We start from the raw sequence: 14,162 nt of genomic DNA, 5'->3' as shown, positions 1-14,162 counted from the left end.
TGTCTTCCTTCAAGCCACCCAGCCCGCAGTAATTTGTCACGGCGGCCCTAAGAAACTAATACCCAGGGCGAGTTTCCACTACTAAAGCGAAACTGGAAAGCCACCATCCTGGATTGTTGCACAGGCCGTTGGACCGGTCTGACTGTTTTCCCAAGTTCACTAAAACCGGGAGGTCAGATGACTTCCCGGGATCAAAGCCAACTTCCTCTTGCTCTTACTTGGACCACTGATCTGCAGACGTTTTGTTCTTCTTCTTGTAACTTCCTCTCCTGTGACTGGGGACATAAATATTAGAGAAACAAAAGCCCAGAATGCTAAGGTTGCCACTCTCACTTCCTCTTGCCCCTGAACCAGCAGCAGCACTGCTCTGAATATCTTAATCATCCTGGGGCACCCAGCGGGGCAGAGAGAAGGCGGCAGTGCCCCGGTGACCACCCCAGCAGGCGGATACAACGTGTCATGTTTCACAGAGCCACTTCTGGGCAAAGAAAATGCCAGAATGATGTCTCCTACCCGCCTGGCTGGGATGCTGATCCCAGCCATGGCCTTCCTCTCCTGCCTGAGAACCGAGAGCTGGGAGCCTTGTGTGCAGGTATGTGGCTCTGAGTCAGTTCTTCTCCTGGGAGATTTGCCTTGCTTCTGAAAAACTGCTCTCTGCCTAGAACTTCCCACTGTGGCTCCCTCCTAGCTGGCTAGTTTCATTTGCAACAAGGAGTCAAATTACCTGAAGGATTTGAAAAGCTACAGGGACCGAAGAGTTCATGGTATATCGCACCAACATGCAGTCTGTGGATTCATGGCCCATTTAGGACTTTTAGGGCTAGTAGGGGCTTTACATCAGAGAGATCTACGTAAAATCACTGTTCTTTGACTTCTGGGCTGTGTGACCTTGAAGAAGTTATTAAACCTCTCTGAAGCCAGTTTTTACATCTATAGCAGACTTATAATAACACCTACTTTAGTAGAGAGTTGTAAGAGGTCTGCTTCTTGTCATTTCTTTCTGCTGGTGGATTATACTCTCAGCTTCAGGCACTTACTCTGCTCCTTTCAATCTTGGGAAGGTGTTTTGTTTTGTTTTGTTTTGCCTTTTGTCTCTTAATAAACTTTCTAAGTGGAGTTCAGACTTTTAGATCTAGCCTTTTCATCAAAGGATGAAAAGAAATGAAATTGGAAAACAAAAGTGGAGAGAGAAAAAGAAAGAAAAAAGACGGAGAGAGAGAGAAACAAACAGAGAAGGGGGAAAAAGAGAGAGAGAGAACCATGTAAAACGACAGCTAATGTAATGGTTTCTTTCTTTGTGAAACACCAACTAACTTTTGCGTAATCTCATTCATTATGGATCTCTTTTGTTTTCCCCTGTGTGGACTTCACAAGTGCTTAGAAAGCCCATGGTAGGACCCCAAAACTGAGGGAATGTCCTGAGATTTAGTGTGTGGCCGGGTCAGAAACTCAGGAAAAGTATAACCAACCGAAGTCCTGAGAATGAGAGAATTGGTGAAATAAGACACTTTAATATATAACAAAGATGAATTCGTCATCTCAAAGTCCTCCCTTCCTCCAACTCTCTGCCCAGAGCTCTGCTCATTGTCTTCTCTGTGTCCATCCTGCTGTTAGGTTAATGGGAAAAGATCCTCTAATCAGTCACCCCCAGATAAAATCACACCTTCCCTTCCCCTCCAACCCATATTTTCAGTCTCTAAAACCTGTCCAACCCTGCCCATTCACTCAGTGTCATCCTAGGGTAGGTCCTCAGTCTCCCTTGCCTTGATTCTTGGACAGTTACTGGTCTCCTGCTTCTTGCTCTCCTTTCCACTCTAATTCATTCTGTACATTTTGTTTGTTCTTTATTTGTTGTTGTTTTGCCCAAGGTCCAGTTCTAACAAATTGCCCTCTTAACAGCTTGTTATAACTTCTGCGTGCTATTAGGATAGTTTGCTACCTAAGGGCCTTTGCACTGACTATGTCCTCTGGCCAGAATGCTTTCCTCCTAGATCAGTGCTGCCCAAAGGTAATACCATGTAGATCACATGATCTTATTTAAACAATAAATGTAACTAAATTTAGCCAAATTTTTACTTACCTAAATTTTAGCTGTTCATTTATTTATTTATTTCTGGAAGTTAATAATTGTTACTGTATTTACTGACTATTCCAATGTCTTTTTTTCTCCCCTAGAGAAAGAGAAAGAGAGAGCATGCCTGTCTGTGAGTGAAGGGAGAGGGGCAGAGGGAAAGGGAGAGAATCCCAAGCAGACTGTGCTGAGTGTAGAACCTGGCAGGGGGCTTGTTTCACAACCCTGAGATGAAAACCCGAGCCAGATTAAGAGCCAGGCACTTAACTGAATGAGGCACCCAGGTGCCCCCATTCTAATGTCTTTATAAGTTTTGGTTTTTTTTTTAATTTAAATTCAATTAGCCAACATATAGTACATCATTAGTTTCAGATGTAGTGTTCAATAAGTCATCAGTTAAACATAGCTTTAAATTTTCTGGTAATCACATTGAAAAACTAAAATTGGTAAATCTAATTTTAATATTTTTATTTAACCAGTATATTCAAAATATTATTTGAAAATGTAATATATACTAAACTATTAATAAAATACTTCACATTCTTTCTTTGGTACTGAGTGTTTGCGATTTAGTATGTATTTTACAGTTTCCCTGTCTCTCAGCTTGGACTAAATGTCTCATGCTCAATAGCCATGTGTGGCTAGAGGCCACCATTTTGGGCAGTCTTAGATTTCTTCATGACTTAATCTCTCACTTCACACTTGATCTTAGCCAAAAGGCCGAGAAGTGATAAATCCCTCACTTCATTTATATTTCTGCCTAAATGTCACCTCCTTTTGGAAGTAGTCCTTGATCAACTAATGTAGAACTTGCCAACCCCCATATTTCCTTCTAATCTCTAAATGCTTTATTTTTTATAGCATATTATTAAACATATTTTATGTATTTGTTCATTTGTCCTTCCCTTTGAAATAGGATCTATAAGTGAACAACACCATTGCTGATTTTTATTTACCTCTATATCCCAGTGTTTTGTTCTGGTCTCAGCCTATCAGTAACCCATGTTGTGGCTGGACCAGCCCCCTTTGGTTCTTTATGATTGTAAGATACCCTTAAGAGATGACCATCAGGAAATTCTGAAAAACTGGAAGTTTATTACTCTGAGACCTGGAAGTTACACAGCACAAGCAGGGCCACCCAGCAATACTGAGGGTAAAGAGAAAAAGCTCTCAAGCATGTGAAGTTCTGTTGTTATTGGGGTTAAGGAGGGGGAACTAGGGTTTCCCTGGCTCCCTCTTTATTGGTGAATTTAAAACATAAGAGCAAGGGTTGAGGAAGGGATGGTAGAAAGAAAGGGCAGGAAGAAGGCCAAGTGAGGAGAGGCCGCCTGGCTCTTTATCTAGTCATGTGGCTGGCATTGTGTTTCTTAGAGATAGCCCTCGTTGAAGTGGATGCTTCCCTTGTCAAAGCTTAAATCAGGCAGTTGCAGTACAAGAAAAGCCACCTGTGAAGGCTTACACTACACCCAGCACCTAGCACATCGTAGGTGCTCAACTTTCACACGTTGTATGATTAAAAGCATTGCCACAGGGCTCTGGCTTCCCCACGTACTTAGGTTTTACCACTCCTACTTCGTACCGGCTGCTCTGAGTTAGTTGCCATCTCTTCTTGCTTACACTGTTCTCTCCCTCTTCCTCTTTCCATGTATCTGAATCGTACGCATCCTTTAAGACTCACCTTGAAATCCTCTCTTTCTCAGAAGCCGTCTGTAATCCCTGGATCTGGAATTGATCTCTACCATATATGAGCTAGAGGAAATTGTTGTCCAGGCCTGGTTTATGGTCCTTTTCAGTAATGTGAGTCCTGTTCCTACCTCAACTCTTCCTCTGATTGTGAGATCACTGAAGTCTGGAGCCATATCACATGGGTCATGGGTCATGGCACTGTCCACAGCACTTAGAGAAAATGGCTACAATTTGAAGATTTAAGTAAACCTTCATTCAATCCGTTATTAATTCATTTATTCAATAAATAGTAAGCATTAACCATTTTCCAGGTACAATTCTGAGTGCTGGAGCCATAGCAGAGAGCAAGAAAACCAAAGCTTACACCCTGATGAGGGAAATGAACAACACACATGGAAAAATCAAACAGATAATTTATGATAGATGGTGATGCACTGTGCGGAGGGATTTGGAAGGGAGTAAAGAAAGGAAGCCTTGGGGCGCCTGGGTGGCTCAGTTGCTTAAGCCTCTGCCTTCGGCTCAGGTCATGATCTCAGGGTCCTGGGATCGAGCCTCACATCGGGTTCTCTGCTCAGCTGAGAGTCTGCTTCCCCCCCCCCCCGCTCTCTAATTGTCTCTCTGTCTACTTGTGGTTTCTCTCTCTGTCAAATAAATAAATAAATAAATAAATCTTAAAGAAAAAACAAAAAACAAAAAACAGAAGGAAGCCTGTCACCATCTGCAATTACACAGTATGCAGTATGGTCTGGGAGGCTCCTATAAGGGACAGCATTTCAGGAGACATGCCAATGAAGCAAAGAGTTGCACATGTGACCTGTGATACTTTATGCATATTACTTCTTCTCTCTGAATTCTTCTTTAAAAGGTTTATTTGAAAAGACATACAAATGGCTATCAGACACATGAAAAAATGTTCATCATCACTAGTCATTAAGGAGATTCAAATTAAAACCACATTGAGATTCAAATTAAAACCACATTGAGAGATACCACCTTACACCAGTTAGAATGGCCAAAATTAGCAAGACAGGAAACAACGTGTTTTGGAGAAGATGTGGAGAAAGGGGAACCTTCTTACACTGTTGGTGGGAATGCAAGTTGGTGCAGCCACTTTGGAGAACAGTGTGGAGATTCCTCAAGAAATTAACAATATGACCTATGACCCTGCAATTGCACTACTGGGTATTTACCCCAAAGATACAGATGTAGTGAAAAGAAGGGCAATCTGTACCCTAATGTTTATAGCAGCAATGGCCACGGTCCCCAAACTGTGTAAAGAACCAAGATGCCCTTCAACGGACGAATGGATAAGGAAGATGTGGTCCATATACACTATGGAGTATTATGCCTCCATCAGAAAGGATGAATACCCAACTTTTGTAGCAACATGGACGGGACTGGAAGAGATTATGCTGAGTGAAATAAGTCAAGAAGAGAGAGTCAATTATCATATGGTTTCACTTATTTGTGGAGCATAACAAATAGCATGGAGGACATGGGGAGATGGAGAGGAGAAGAGAGTTGAGGGAAATTGGAAGGGGAGGTGAACCATGAGAGACTATGGACTCTGAAAAACAATCTGAGGGGTTTGAAGTGGCGGGGGGTGGGAGGTAGGGGGAGCCAGGTGGTGGGTATTAAGGAGGGCACGGATTGCATGGAGCTCTGTGTGGTGCAAAAACAATGAATACTGTTACGCTGAAAAGATATATAAAAAAAAGAGGTTTGTTTGACTATTAAAGTATATAACATATAAGAAATAAACATGCCCACATGTGGCAGGGGGTTAATAATAACAGCTAATAATAAATGTTAACATTTATTGATCATTTTCACTTTAATAGGCATCGAGATAATCTCTTTAAATACCTTATTTCATTTAATCCTTTTAACAGATTCTATTTTTTTTTAATTTTTTAAAGATTTTATTTATTTATTTGACAGAGATCACAAGTAGGCAGAGAGGCAGGCAGAGAGAGGGAGAAGCAGGTTCCCCGCCGAGCAGAGAGCCCAATGTGAGGCTCGATTCTAGGACCTGGGATCATGACCTGAGCTGAAGGCAGAGGCTTTAACCCACTGAGCCACCCAGGTGCTCCTTGGGTTTAAACACAAAACCAAAGTTAAATAGTTTAAGGAAGAAATTTTGTTAAAGACATCAGAGAATTCATAAATTAAATGTGAGGTTAGAGTAAGCGCTTACAAAGAATTTGGGAAAGTATAATGGAAATGAACACATGAACCAAAGGAGCATAAACCATTCGACTTTGTTTACTAGGTTTCACCATTGGAATCCACACATCCTAAGGATTTTTCCCCATTTCTGTATCACCTTCTCAAAGATCAATGAGTCAAGGGAGAGAATGTCAATGGCAAAAATTGAGCTATGATTGAGATGTGGACACCTTAACTGGTAGTCTTCCCAGGGCTGTATACAACTGTGGGGTTCTTAGGGAAAAACACTTTGCCCCAAATCACATGGAAGAACTGGGTGAAATGCAGGACTTTTGACTCCAAAGCCTCAGCTCTTTACTACTTCATTCCATTGACTCCCTCTAAATGCTACCATCGTGATAGTAGAGGTTAGAAAACCAGGGACATAGTAGGTGCTCCCTGTTCCAAATCTGGTGTAAGAGATTATAGAAGTATAAAGTGAGTGAACGGATGAATGAATGGATGGGTGGATGGATGGATATATGGATGGACAACTGGATGATGGATGGATGATTGGATGACAGATGGGTGGATGGACAGATGAATGGCTGGATGACAGATGGGTAGATTGTTGGATGATCAGAGGATGGATGGATGGATGGATGGCCCCTGTGCTTATACTGGAGGTCTCCAAGGTTCTTGCCTAGGAGAGGAGAGTGGAAAAGGCAGTTAAGTTGCATGAATTCAGATACTGTATTTAATATGTGATCATTGCAGGTGGTTCCTAACATTACTTACAAATGCACGGAGCTGAATCTCAACAAAATTCCCAACAACATTCCTACATCAACCAAGAAACTGGACCTGAGCTTTAATCCCCTGAGGCATTTAGGCAACCATAGCTTCTCCAACTTCCCCGAACTACAGGTGTTGGATTTATCCAGGTAATGAATGAGATTTTACACATTGCCCAAGGTAAAATGCTCACTGTTCTATCACTTCATTCTTATGTCAGGAGTCTCATCTTTATTCACTTATTCATTCAACAGATATCTTACTTGCTGTATAACTTCAGGTGAGCCACCTTCCTTCTCCTGATCTCATTGCCTTATCTGTGAAATGAGCAGCTGGATGAAAAAGTTTTTAAGGACAGTTCTACTTTTTGATATAGTTTAAGTCAAGGGAGAAAGTTGACTCAAACTCTTTCACTAGCAGATGATTACTAACTACTTCCTATATATTATACAGTCTGCTAGGAAACAAGAGTATGTTGATATAAACACTTCAGCTATTAAGCTATTAAGGTGGGCATACACACCTGAAAGAAGTAACCTGTTACAATCCTGAGCATGGTGCTAATCACATAGTGGGCATGCAATAAATGTTACTTAATTCTGATGCTGGATTTTGAACCTGAGATAGGATGGCAATATAGACCAGTTAAGTGATAAGCTGTGCACAAACTAGAGGCAACATATTGTGTTGTTCAGAAAAGGGGGCTTCTCTGCAGTGGGTAGTGAAGACAGATGTCGTGAACTGAGTGGGATTCAAATATGTCTAGAATATTAAAAGTGGGATAGAGGATAGGGAAAGAAGATATAAGTAATCCAAGGAGGATGATGACAAGATCAAAGGAAAATATCTATTGTGAGAAAGAGCAGTGACTAAGATTTTCTTTTCTGATGCAGGGAAATTTATCATTTATTAGGGCAGGTGAAAGTATTATCATTATTTTGGGGGGTAATTGAATCCTAAAACTATTATCATCATTAGGCCCATGTTTTAATAAACTGTACTAGATAATGAATCATATTCTCTGTAAGAGTTTGTGGAAAATGCAGAAGCATTTTATATATGACTTTTTATTATAGAAACATGTATTAAATTCTAAGATCATAGCATGAAAATCCTCTTTATAGTGGGTATTTCTGTAGAAAGAAGAGTGGGCATTTGATGTCTTGTACTCTAACTTGGAAACTGACAGAGTATGTAACAAAGGAGGAATAGAGCATTTTATTTTTTTTTTTAAAGATTTTATTTATTTATTTGACAGAGAGAAATCACAAGTAGACAGAGAGGCAGGCAGAGAGAGAGGAAGGAAAGCAGGCTCCCTGCTGAGCAGAGAGCCCGATGCGGGACTCGATCCCAGGACCCTGAGATCATGACCTGAGCCAAAGGCGGCGGCTTAACCCACTGAGCCACCCAGGTGCCCCGGAATAGAGCATTTTAAAGCCAGTGGGATAAGGCATAGAGCTCTGTGGGGGTCAGAAGACCCAAGCTGGGCCCTCCTCTACCATTTACATCTGTGTGGACTGAGGCATGTGACTTCATCTCTCTGAGTGTCAGTTCTCATATCTGTGAAGCAGAAAGGGTGAAACTTACCCCACAGGGATAAATGTGATAATGAATATTAGCACGTATATGTATTAAGAACCTTACAGAGTTTATAAGAATAAAAATATTATTATAGCACTTAATTAGTTTCTAAATTTCAGTTTTCTGAGTAAGAACTTTGTCAAGGACTATAGTTAAGATACACAAATCATTCCTCACCCTTTTTAAAACAAGAAGTAGTTTCTCATCAAACAATATCCCTTATAATTCATCTTTGATCCACACGTACACAAGGAACTTCCCTCAGAGGCCTTAATGATGTGCCTGGAGAGAGGACAGGTCCCTTTCTGGTTAACCAGGAGGATATCCTGGCTTCCGACAGGAACAAACATAGTACCAAAGATATCCCTTCCTTTTTGTATTCCTTCACAATGTTCACATATAGTAACTCAGCTAGTCCCCTAGACAGCCTTTCATTCCTATGGAAACCTATTGACATATTTGTTTTCTTTTGTAGATGAAGAAACTGAGGCTCAGAGAGTTTTAGTAATTTATCTACATTCATGCTCTACATTTTTTGAAGTTTGTTGGCAGCAGAGATCCATATTTGCATCTCCTCCTTCCAAAGTTAAATGTTCTCTTCATCTTCATGCTCTACTCCTCCAAAGTGATGAGCTCCCTTTGATGAGACAGAGACACAGCAAGACTCCTCCAGTCTTGCCTAATACCTAAGATTACAGGTTATACAATTCTAGACTGGAAAGCAACGTGAGAAATAATCGAGTTTAGCTCCCTCATTTAGAAAGGGGATAACTGAGATCCACAGAGGTATGAGAAGATCACAGAGACACCAGAACTGAGATGTCTTGCCCCCTTTTCCAATGTTCTACCTGTGACACCCACCACCCTCTATCAAGCTGCCAGTCAATAAAAGCTTGGGTCAAAATGCTTTTTATTACCCCTGACCCTCATGGAGGGGATAGGACAAGTAGAGAAATTGTAAATGTAAATCAAGTTGGACTAGGAAATAACTCATTTGCAAATGCTAACTGGCATGTATCTATAGTGCTAGCAAGAGGCTTGCCATTTGTTGGCTGGGTAAGAGCCTTGTCTCTACGACACTTCCATGAATATTGTATAGAGCATAGCTGCCATTTCTCTTGGGGCAAAATTCACAATGCTTTTCCAATCGGTAAGCCTCTGCTTTGTATCCTTCTTTCTCCACAACCTCATCTCACACACCCTCCACCCTACTCTGTACACCAGACACAGAAGTTTCTCATGGTTCCTCCATGCATCATGGCTGTCACCTACCTCAGGGCTTTTGTATCTGCTCTTCATCTCACTTTCTTTTCTTGGTAATTCCTACTCATCCTTCAGATTTGAACTGATGTGCTCTCAGAGAAGTCTGCTTTGATCTCCCTTGTCTAGGTCCATTTCTTTAACCTAAGGTTTCGGAGTACACATTCCTTTTCTTCCACTGAACTCACTTCTACCGACTGTTGCTAACATTTACCTATAACTACAACTACAAATATATAGCTAACATATATGGAGAGCTTTGCATAAACCTTGAGGGTATTTGTGACCTTGTGTGTAATTTTTTTACATCCTTGAAATAGACATTTATCAGTCATTTTTCATGCCTAAGATCTAATGGCTATCTTCATCATCTGTACCAATCTGAGGGATAATCACAATTACATGTGGCAGGAAATGGCTGAAGTTAACCCAAGGCAGTTACATACTCTACGAGCCATACAGTCTTCATGTGCCCCAATTATTGATCTTTAACGGATTTCCTTCTGAGGGATGTCCTGTCTCTTCTTAGCATGTGTGCCTTGTATGACAAAAAGAGTTTGTCATTGTGTCCAGTACGGTAATACTGAATCCGTGAGGCTTCTTATCTGCTCATGTCATCATCTGTCCTGCTTCATGTCTCTGTCAATGAATATTCATATGTCATGTCACATCTCTGTGAAGAGCTAGAAGATTGGTATGGTTATTCCTTTTTGACTTTTAATTCAGCAGAAATATTATATAATCTGTATCTCTTTTCCCTATAGGTGTGAAATTGAGACCATCGAAAATGACACGTATCAGGGCCTAAACCACCTCTCCATCTTGATATTGACAGGAAACCCTATCCAGAAGTTTTCCACAGAAGTCTTTTCTGGACTCTCAAGTTTACAGACTCTGGTGGCCGTGGAGACAAACCTACAGTCTCTAGAGGACCTTCCCATTGAATATCTCAAAAACTTGAAGGTGCTTAACGTGGCTCACAATCTTATCCGCTCCTTCAAGTTACCTGAATATTTTTCTAACATGACCAACCTGGAGTACTTGGATCTTTCCAATAACAAGATCAAAGTTATTTATCATAGTGACTTGCAGGTTCTACATCAAATGCCTCTACTCAACCTTTCTTTAGACTTGTCCCTGAACCCTTTATCCTTTATCCAACCAGGTGCCTTTAAAGAAATTAAACTGCATGAACTGACTTTGAGAAGTAATTTTGATAGTACAGATGTAATGAAAACTTGTATTCAAGGTCTGGCTGGTTTAAAGATCCATCACTTGGTTCTGGGAGAATTTAAAAATGAAAGGAACTTGGAAAGCTTTGACGAATATCTCCTGGAGGGACTGTGCAATGTGACCATTGAAAAATTCCGGATAGCATTCTTTGATGAGTTCTCAGAGGATATCACTGACTTATTTAATTGTTTGGCAAATGTTTCTACAATTTCCCTGGTGCATCTGTTTTTAAAGAGACCACGATACCTTCCTAAAAATCTCAGATGGCAACGGCTGGAAATGGTTAACTGTGAATTTGAAGAATTTCCCAAATGGGAGCTGGACTCTCTCAAGGAGTTTGTTTTCACTGCCAACAAAGGCGTGAGCACTTTTACTGAGATGAAGCTGGAAAGTCTTGAGTTTCTAGATCTCAGTAGAAATGACCTGAGTTTCAAGGGTTGCTGTTCTTACACTGACTTGGGGACAAACAGACTGAAGCATTTAGATCTGAGCTTCAATGATATTATTACCATGAGTTCTAACTTCTTGGGCTTAGAACAGCTAGAATATCTAGATTTCCAGCATTCCACCCTGAAACAGGGCAGTGACTTTTCAGTATTCCTATCCCTCAGAAACCTCCGTTACCTTGATATTTCTTATACTCACACCCAAGTTGTCTTCAAAGGCATTTTTGATGGCTTGGTCAGCCTCCAAGTCTTGAAAATGGCTGGCAATTCTTTTCAGGACAACTTTCTTCCAAATATTTTCAAAGACCTGACGAACTTGACCATTCTAGACCTCTCTAAGTGTCAGCTGGAAGGGGTGTCCCAGACAGCATTTGGCTCGCTTCCTAAACTTCAGTTGATAAATATGAGTCACAACAACCTCTTGTCATTGGATACACTCCCTTATGAGCCTCTCCCCTCTCTCCAAATTCTGGATTGCAGTTTTAATCGAATAGTGGCCTCCACAGAGCAAGTACGACAGCATTTCCCAAGTAATCTAGTTTCCTTAAATCTTACTCGGAATGACTTTGCTTGTGTTTGTGAACACCAGAATTTCCTACAGTGGGTCAAGGACCACAGGCAGCTCTTGGTGAAAGTGGAAGAAATGGTGTGTACCAAACCTTTAGACATGCAGGACACGCCCCTGCTGAGTTTTAGGAATGCCACCTGTCAGAGAAGCAAGACTATCATAACTGTGTCGGTGTTCACTGTACTCATGGTTTCCTTGGTAGCAGTTTTGGTGTATAAGTTCTATTTCCACCTGATGCTTCTTGCTGGTTGCAAAAAGTACAGCAGAGGCGAAAGCACCTACGATGCCTTCGTTATCTACTCAAGCCAGGATGAAGACTGGGTGAGGAATGAACTGGTAAAGAACTTGGAGGAGGGGGTGCCTCCCTTTCAGCTCTGCCTTCACTACAGAGACTTTATCCCTGGTGTGGCCATCGCCGCCAATATCATCCAGGAAGGGTTCCACAAAAGCCGGAAGGTTATCGTTGTGGTGTCCCAACACTTCATCCAGAGCCGATGGTGCATCTTTGAGTATGAGATTGCCCAGACCTGGCAGTTTCTTAGCAGTCGTGCCGGCATCATCTTCATTGTCCTGCAGAAGGTGGAGAAGTCCCTGCTGCGGCAGCAGGTGGAGCTGTATCGCCTCCTCAGCAGGAACACTTACCTGGAGTGGGAAGACAGTGTGCTGGGCCGGCATATCTTCTGGAGACGACTCCGAAAAGCCTTGCTGGATGGTAAACCATGGAGTCCAGAAGAAACGGCGGATGCAGAAAACAACTAGCATGAAATGGTAACCTCTGCCTGGGGAGGAAAATCTCCCATGGGGCTCTGTGCCCAGCTGGACCCAGGACTTGTTCAGTTAACGAGTACTAAATGCTGCGATGTCCCTGGCATTATGCTAGGGGCTGATGATTCAGTGGTGCATGAAGTTTACAGGACTGCTGACCTCATGGAGTTTAGTGCAGAGGGAATAATAGTGTGCTAAATCACATACCTCTACGTGCATGCTTCCACCAGATCAGCTCAGGAGTCCATGGCATGGAAAGTCAACTCAATTCGTATCCCATCAAACTCAATTAGATCTAAGAGATGGGGCCCCAGAGAGATCAGGAAAAGATGCAATTCTTCACCTGGGTTTTTGGAATGGAAACTACCTCATGTTTTACATGCTAGCTCTCTTAAAGATGTTTGGGCAGTTTTAACTGAACAAGGTCTTTGCTCACCTTTCCCTCTTCTACTGAATGCAACTTAAATTCCACTCAACTCAGAAGCCTCCTTATTCAGACCCCTTCACCTCCACTTGAAGTGGGTTTCTTTACAAAGGTCAAAGTCTAGTTACTGATTCCCAAGGAAATCTGATTAACACATATCCACAAACATCCTGGCCGTTCTTTAGTATGTTCTATTTATCAACGAATCGTGCCTGGTGCATTTTTGTTTTTACAAAATCCAGTTCTCATTTTTCATGTTTCCTCTATAAACTCTTATCATAAATAAGACTGTTAGAGACATGCTGGAAATTTCCATATTTAAGCACTATCATTCAAGCAAATATGTAAAATACACTCCATCACTTTGTCACTTGATGTCACTCTAAAAGTTATTTCCTACTAGGTTATGACTGTCATGAAGGAAACATTAAAATAATTTGGTGGAAAGTGGCACTTATTTTAATAGAGAGGGACAAATCCAAATTCCCAGTTCTGTAATAAGCAATTCGGGGCTAAGGGTATGCCAAGAAATAGGTTGTCCTGGAGGGCAGTTCTTAATGGTCCCAGAAACACAGGGCTGATACAGCTGGGATGACCACGCAACATGAAGCACAGCAGTCGCTTCTGCAGGAAATGAGTATTTGCTGATGGAACATTGACTTGTCCAGGGGATTATGAAATAGTTCAAGGTGGGAAGTGCACACTGCTGCTTCCTGTTGAGTACTACTCCCCATGACCACATTCAGGAAAGAGTAGATATTATCACTGAGAAAATAGTCTCACTGAGGTTAATGTGGTCATGTTAAGGGGAATTCTTAGAAGAACATACACCCTTCTTCTTCTGCAAGAACAATAAAGTAATCTGGAAAATATGGTTGTCAAAACTGAAAACATAAAACAGAACCCAGGAGTGTGTTTGTGGCTGTTTCAGATGCTGTTGGAGCATCACTGGAGTTGTTGAACATGCCTGGGTGTGCTTATAGGTCTTACATGGCAGTGAAAGTAGATCTGTGTCTCTGTGTGCATACCACTATGTGTTGCTGTCTGTGTCTGTGTGTATGCAAGAGTGTGTGTGTCTGTGTGATCATGTCTGCATGGAACAGTGTGATTCTATTGCAAGGGGAATATGTGCATTTGATGTTTGAGATAGTTTCTCTACTCCTGTGTTTGTATGTGATTGCTTAT

At 41.5% G+C, this 14,162-nt stretch overlaps 1 protein-coding gene across 3 annotated transcripts; it reads left to right on the top strand.

The window, feature by feature from the left end:
• The first annotated feature begins 260 nt into the window (after positions 1-260).
• TLR4 (toll like receptor 4) lies at positions 261-13,847 on the top strand. Of its 3 annotated transcripts, XM_059142324.1 has the most exons (3): positions 261-592; positions 6,683-6,849; positions 10,306-13,847. In XM_059142324.1, the coding sequence occupies exons 1-3, from the start codon at positions 500-502 to the stop codon at positions 12,545-12,547; spliced, it is 2,502 nt and encodes an 833-aa protein (XP_058998307.1). In that variant the 5' UTR covers positions 261-499; the 3' UTR covers positions 12,548-13,847. The 3 variants fall into 3 exon arrangements, with proteins under 3 accessions (XP_058998307.1, XP_058998308.1, XP_058998309.1); XM_059142325.1 differs by lacking the exon at positions 6,683-6,849; XM_059142326.1 differs by lacking the exon at positions 261-592 and having other exon boundaries at positions 6,711-6,849; positions 10,377-13,847.
• Positions 13,848-14,162: the final 315 nt, after the last annotated feature.

This window comes from Mustela lutreola, chromosome 12 (assembly GCF_030435805.1).
Source record: "Mustela lutreola isolate mMusLut2 chromosome 12, mMusLut2.pri, whole genome shotgun sequence".
NCBI classification, from domain to species: domain Eukaryota; kingdom Metazoa; phylum Chordata; class Mammalia; order Carnivora; family Mustelidae; genus Mustela; species Mustela lutreola.
This window is presented reverse-complemented; position numbering and strand designations above follow the sequence as displayed.

Excerpts from the sequence above, each read along its gene's own strand:
- TLR4 (XM_059142324.1), top strand. The coding sequence starts at position 500 with ATGATGTCTCCTACCCGCCTGGCTGGGATGCTGATCCCAGCCATGGCC. Across the intron at positions 593-6,682 it reads GCTGGGAGCCTTGTGTGCAG|GTGGTTCCTAACATTACTTA; the intron begins GTATGTGGCTCT and ends TGATCATTGCAG. Across the intron at positions 6,850-10,305 it reads CAGGTGTTGGATTTATCCAG|GTGTGAAATTGAGACCATCG; the intron begins GTAATGAATGAG and ends TTTTCCCTATAG.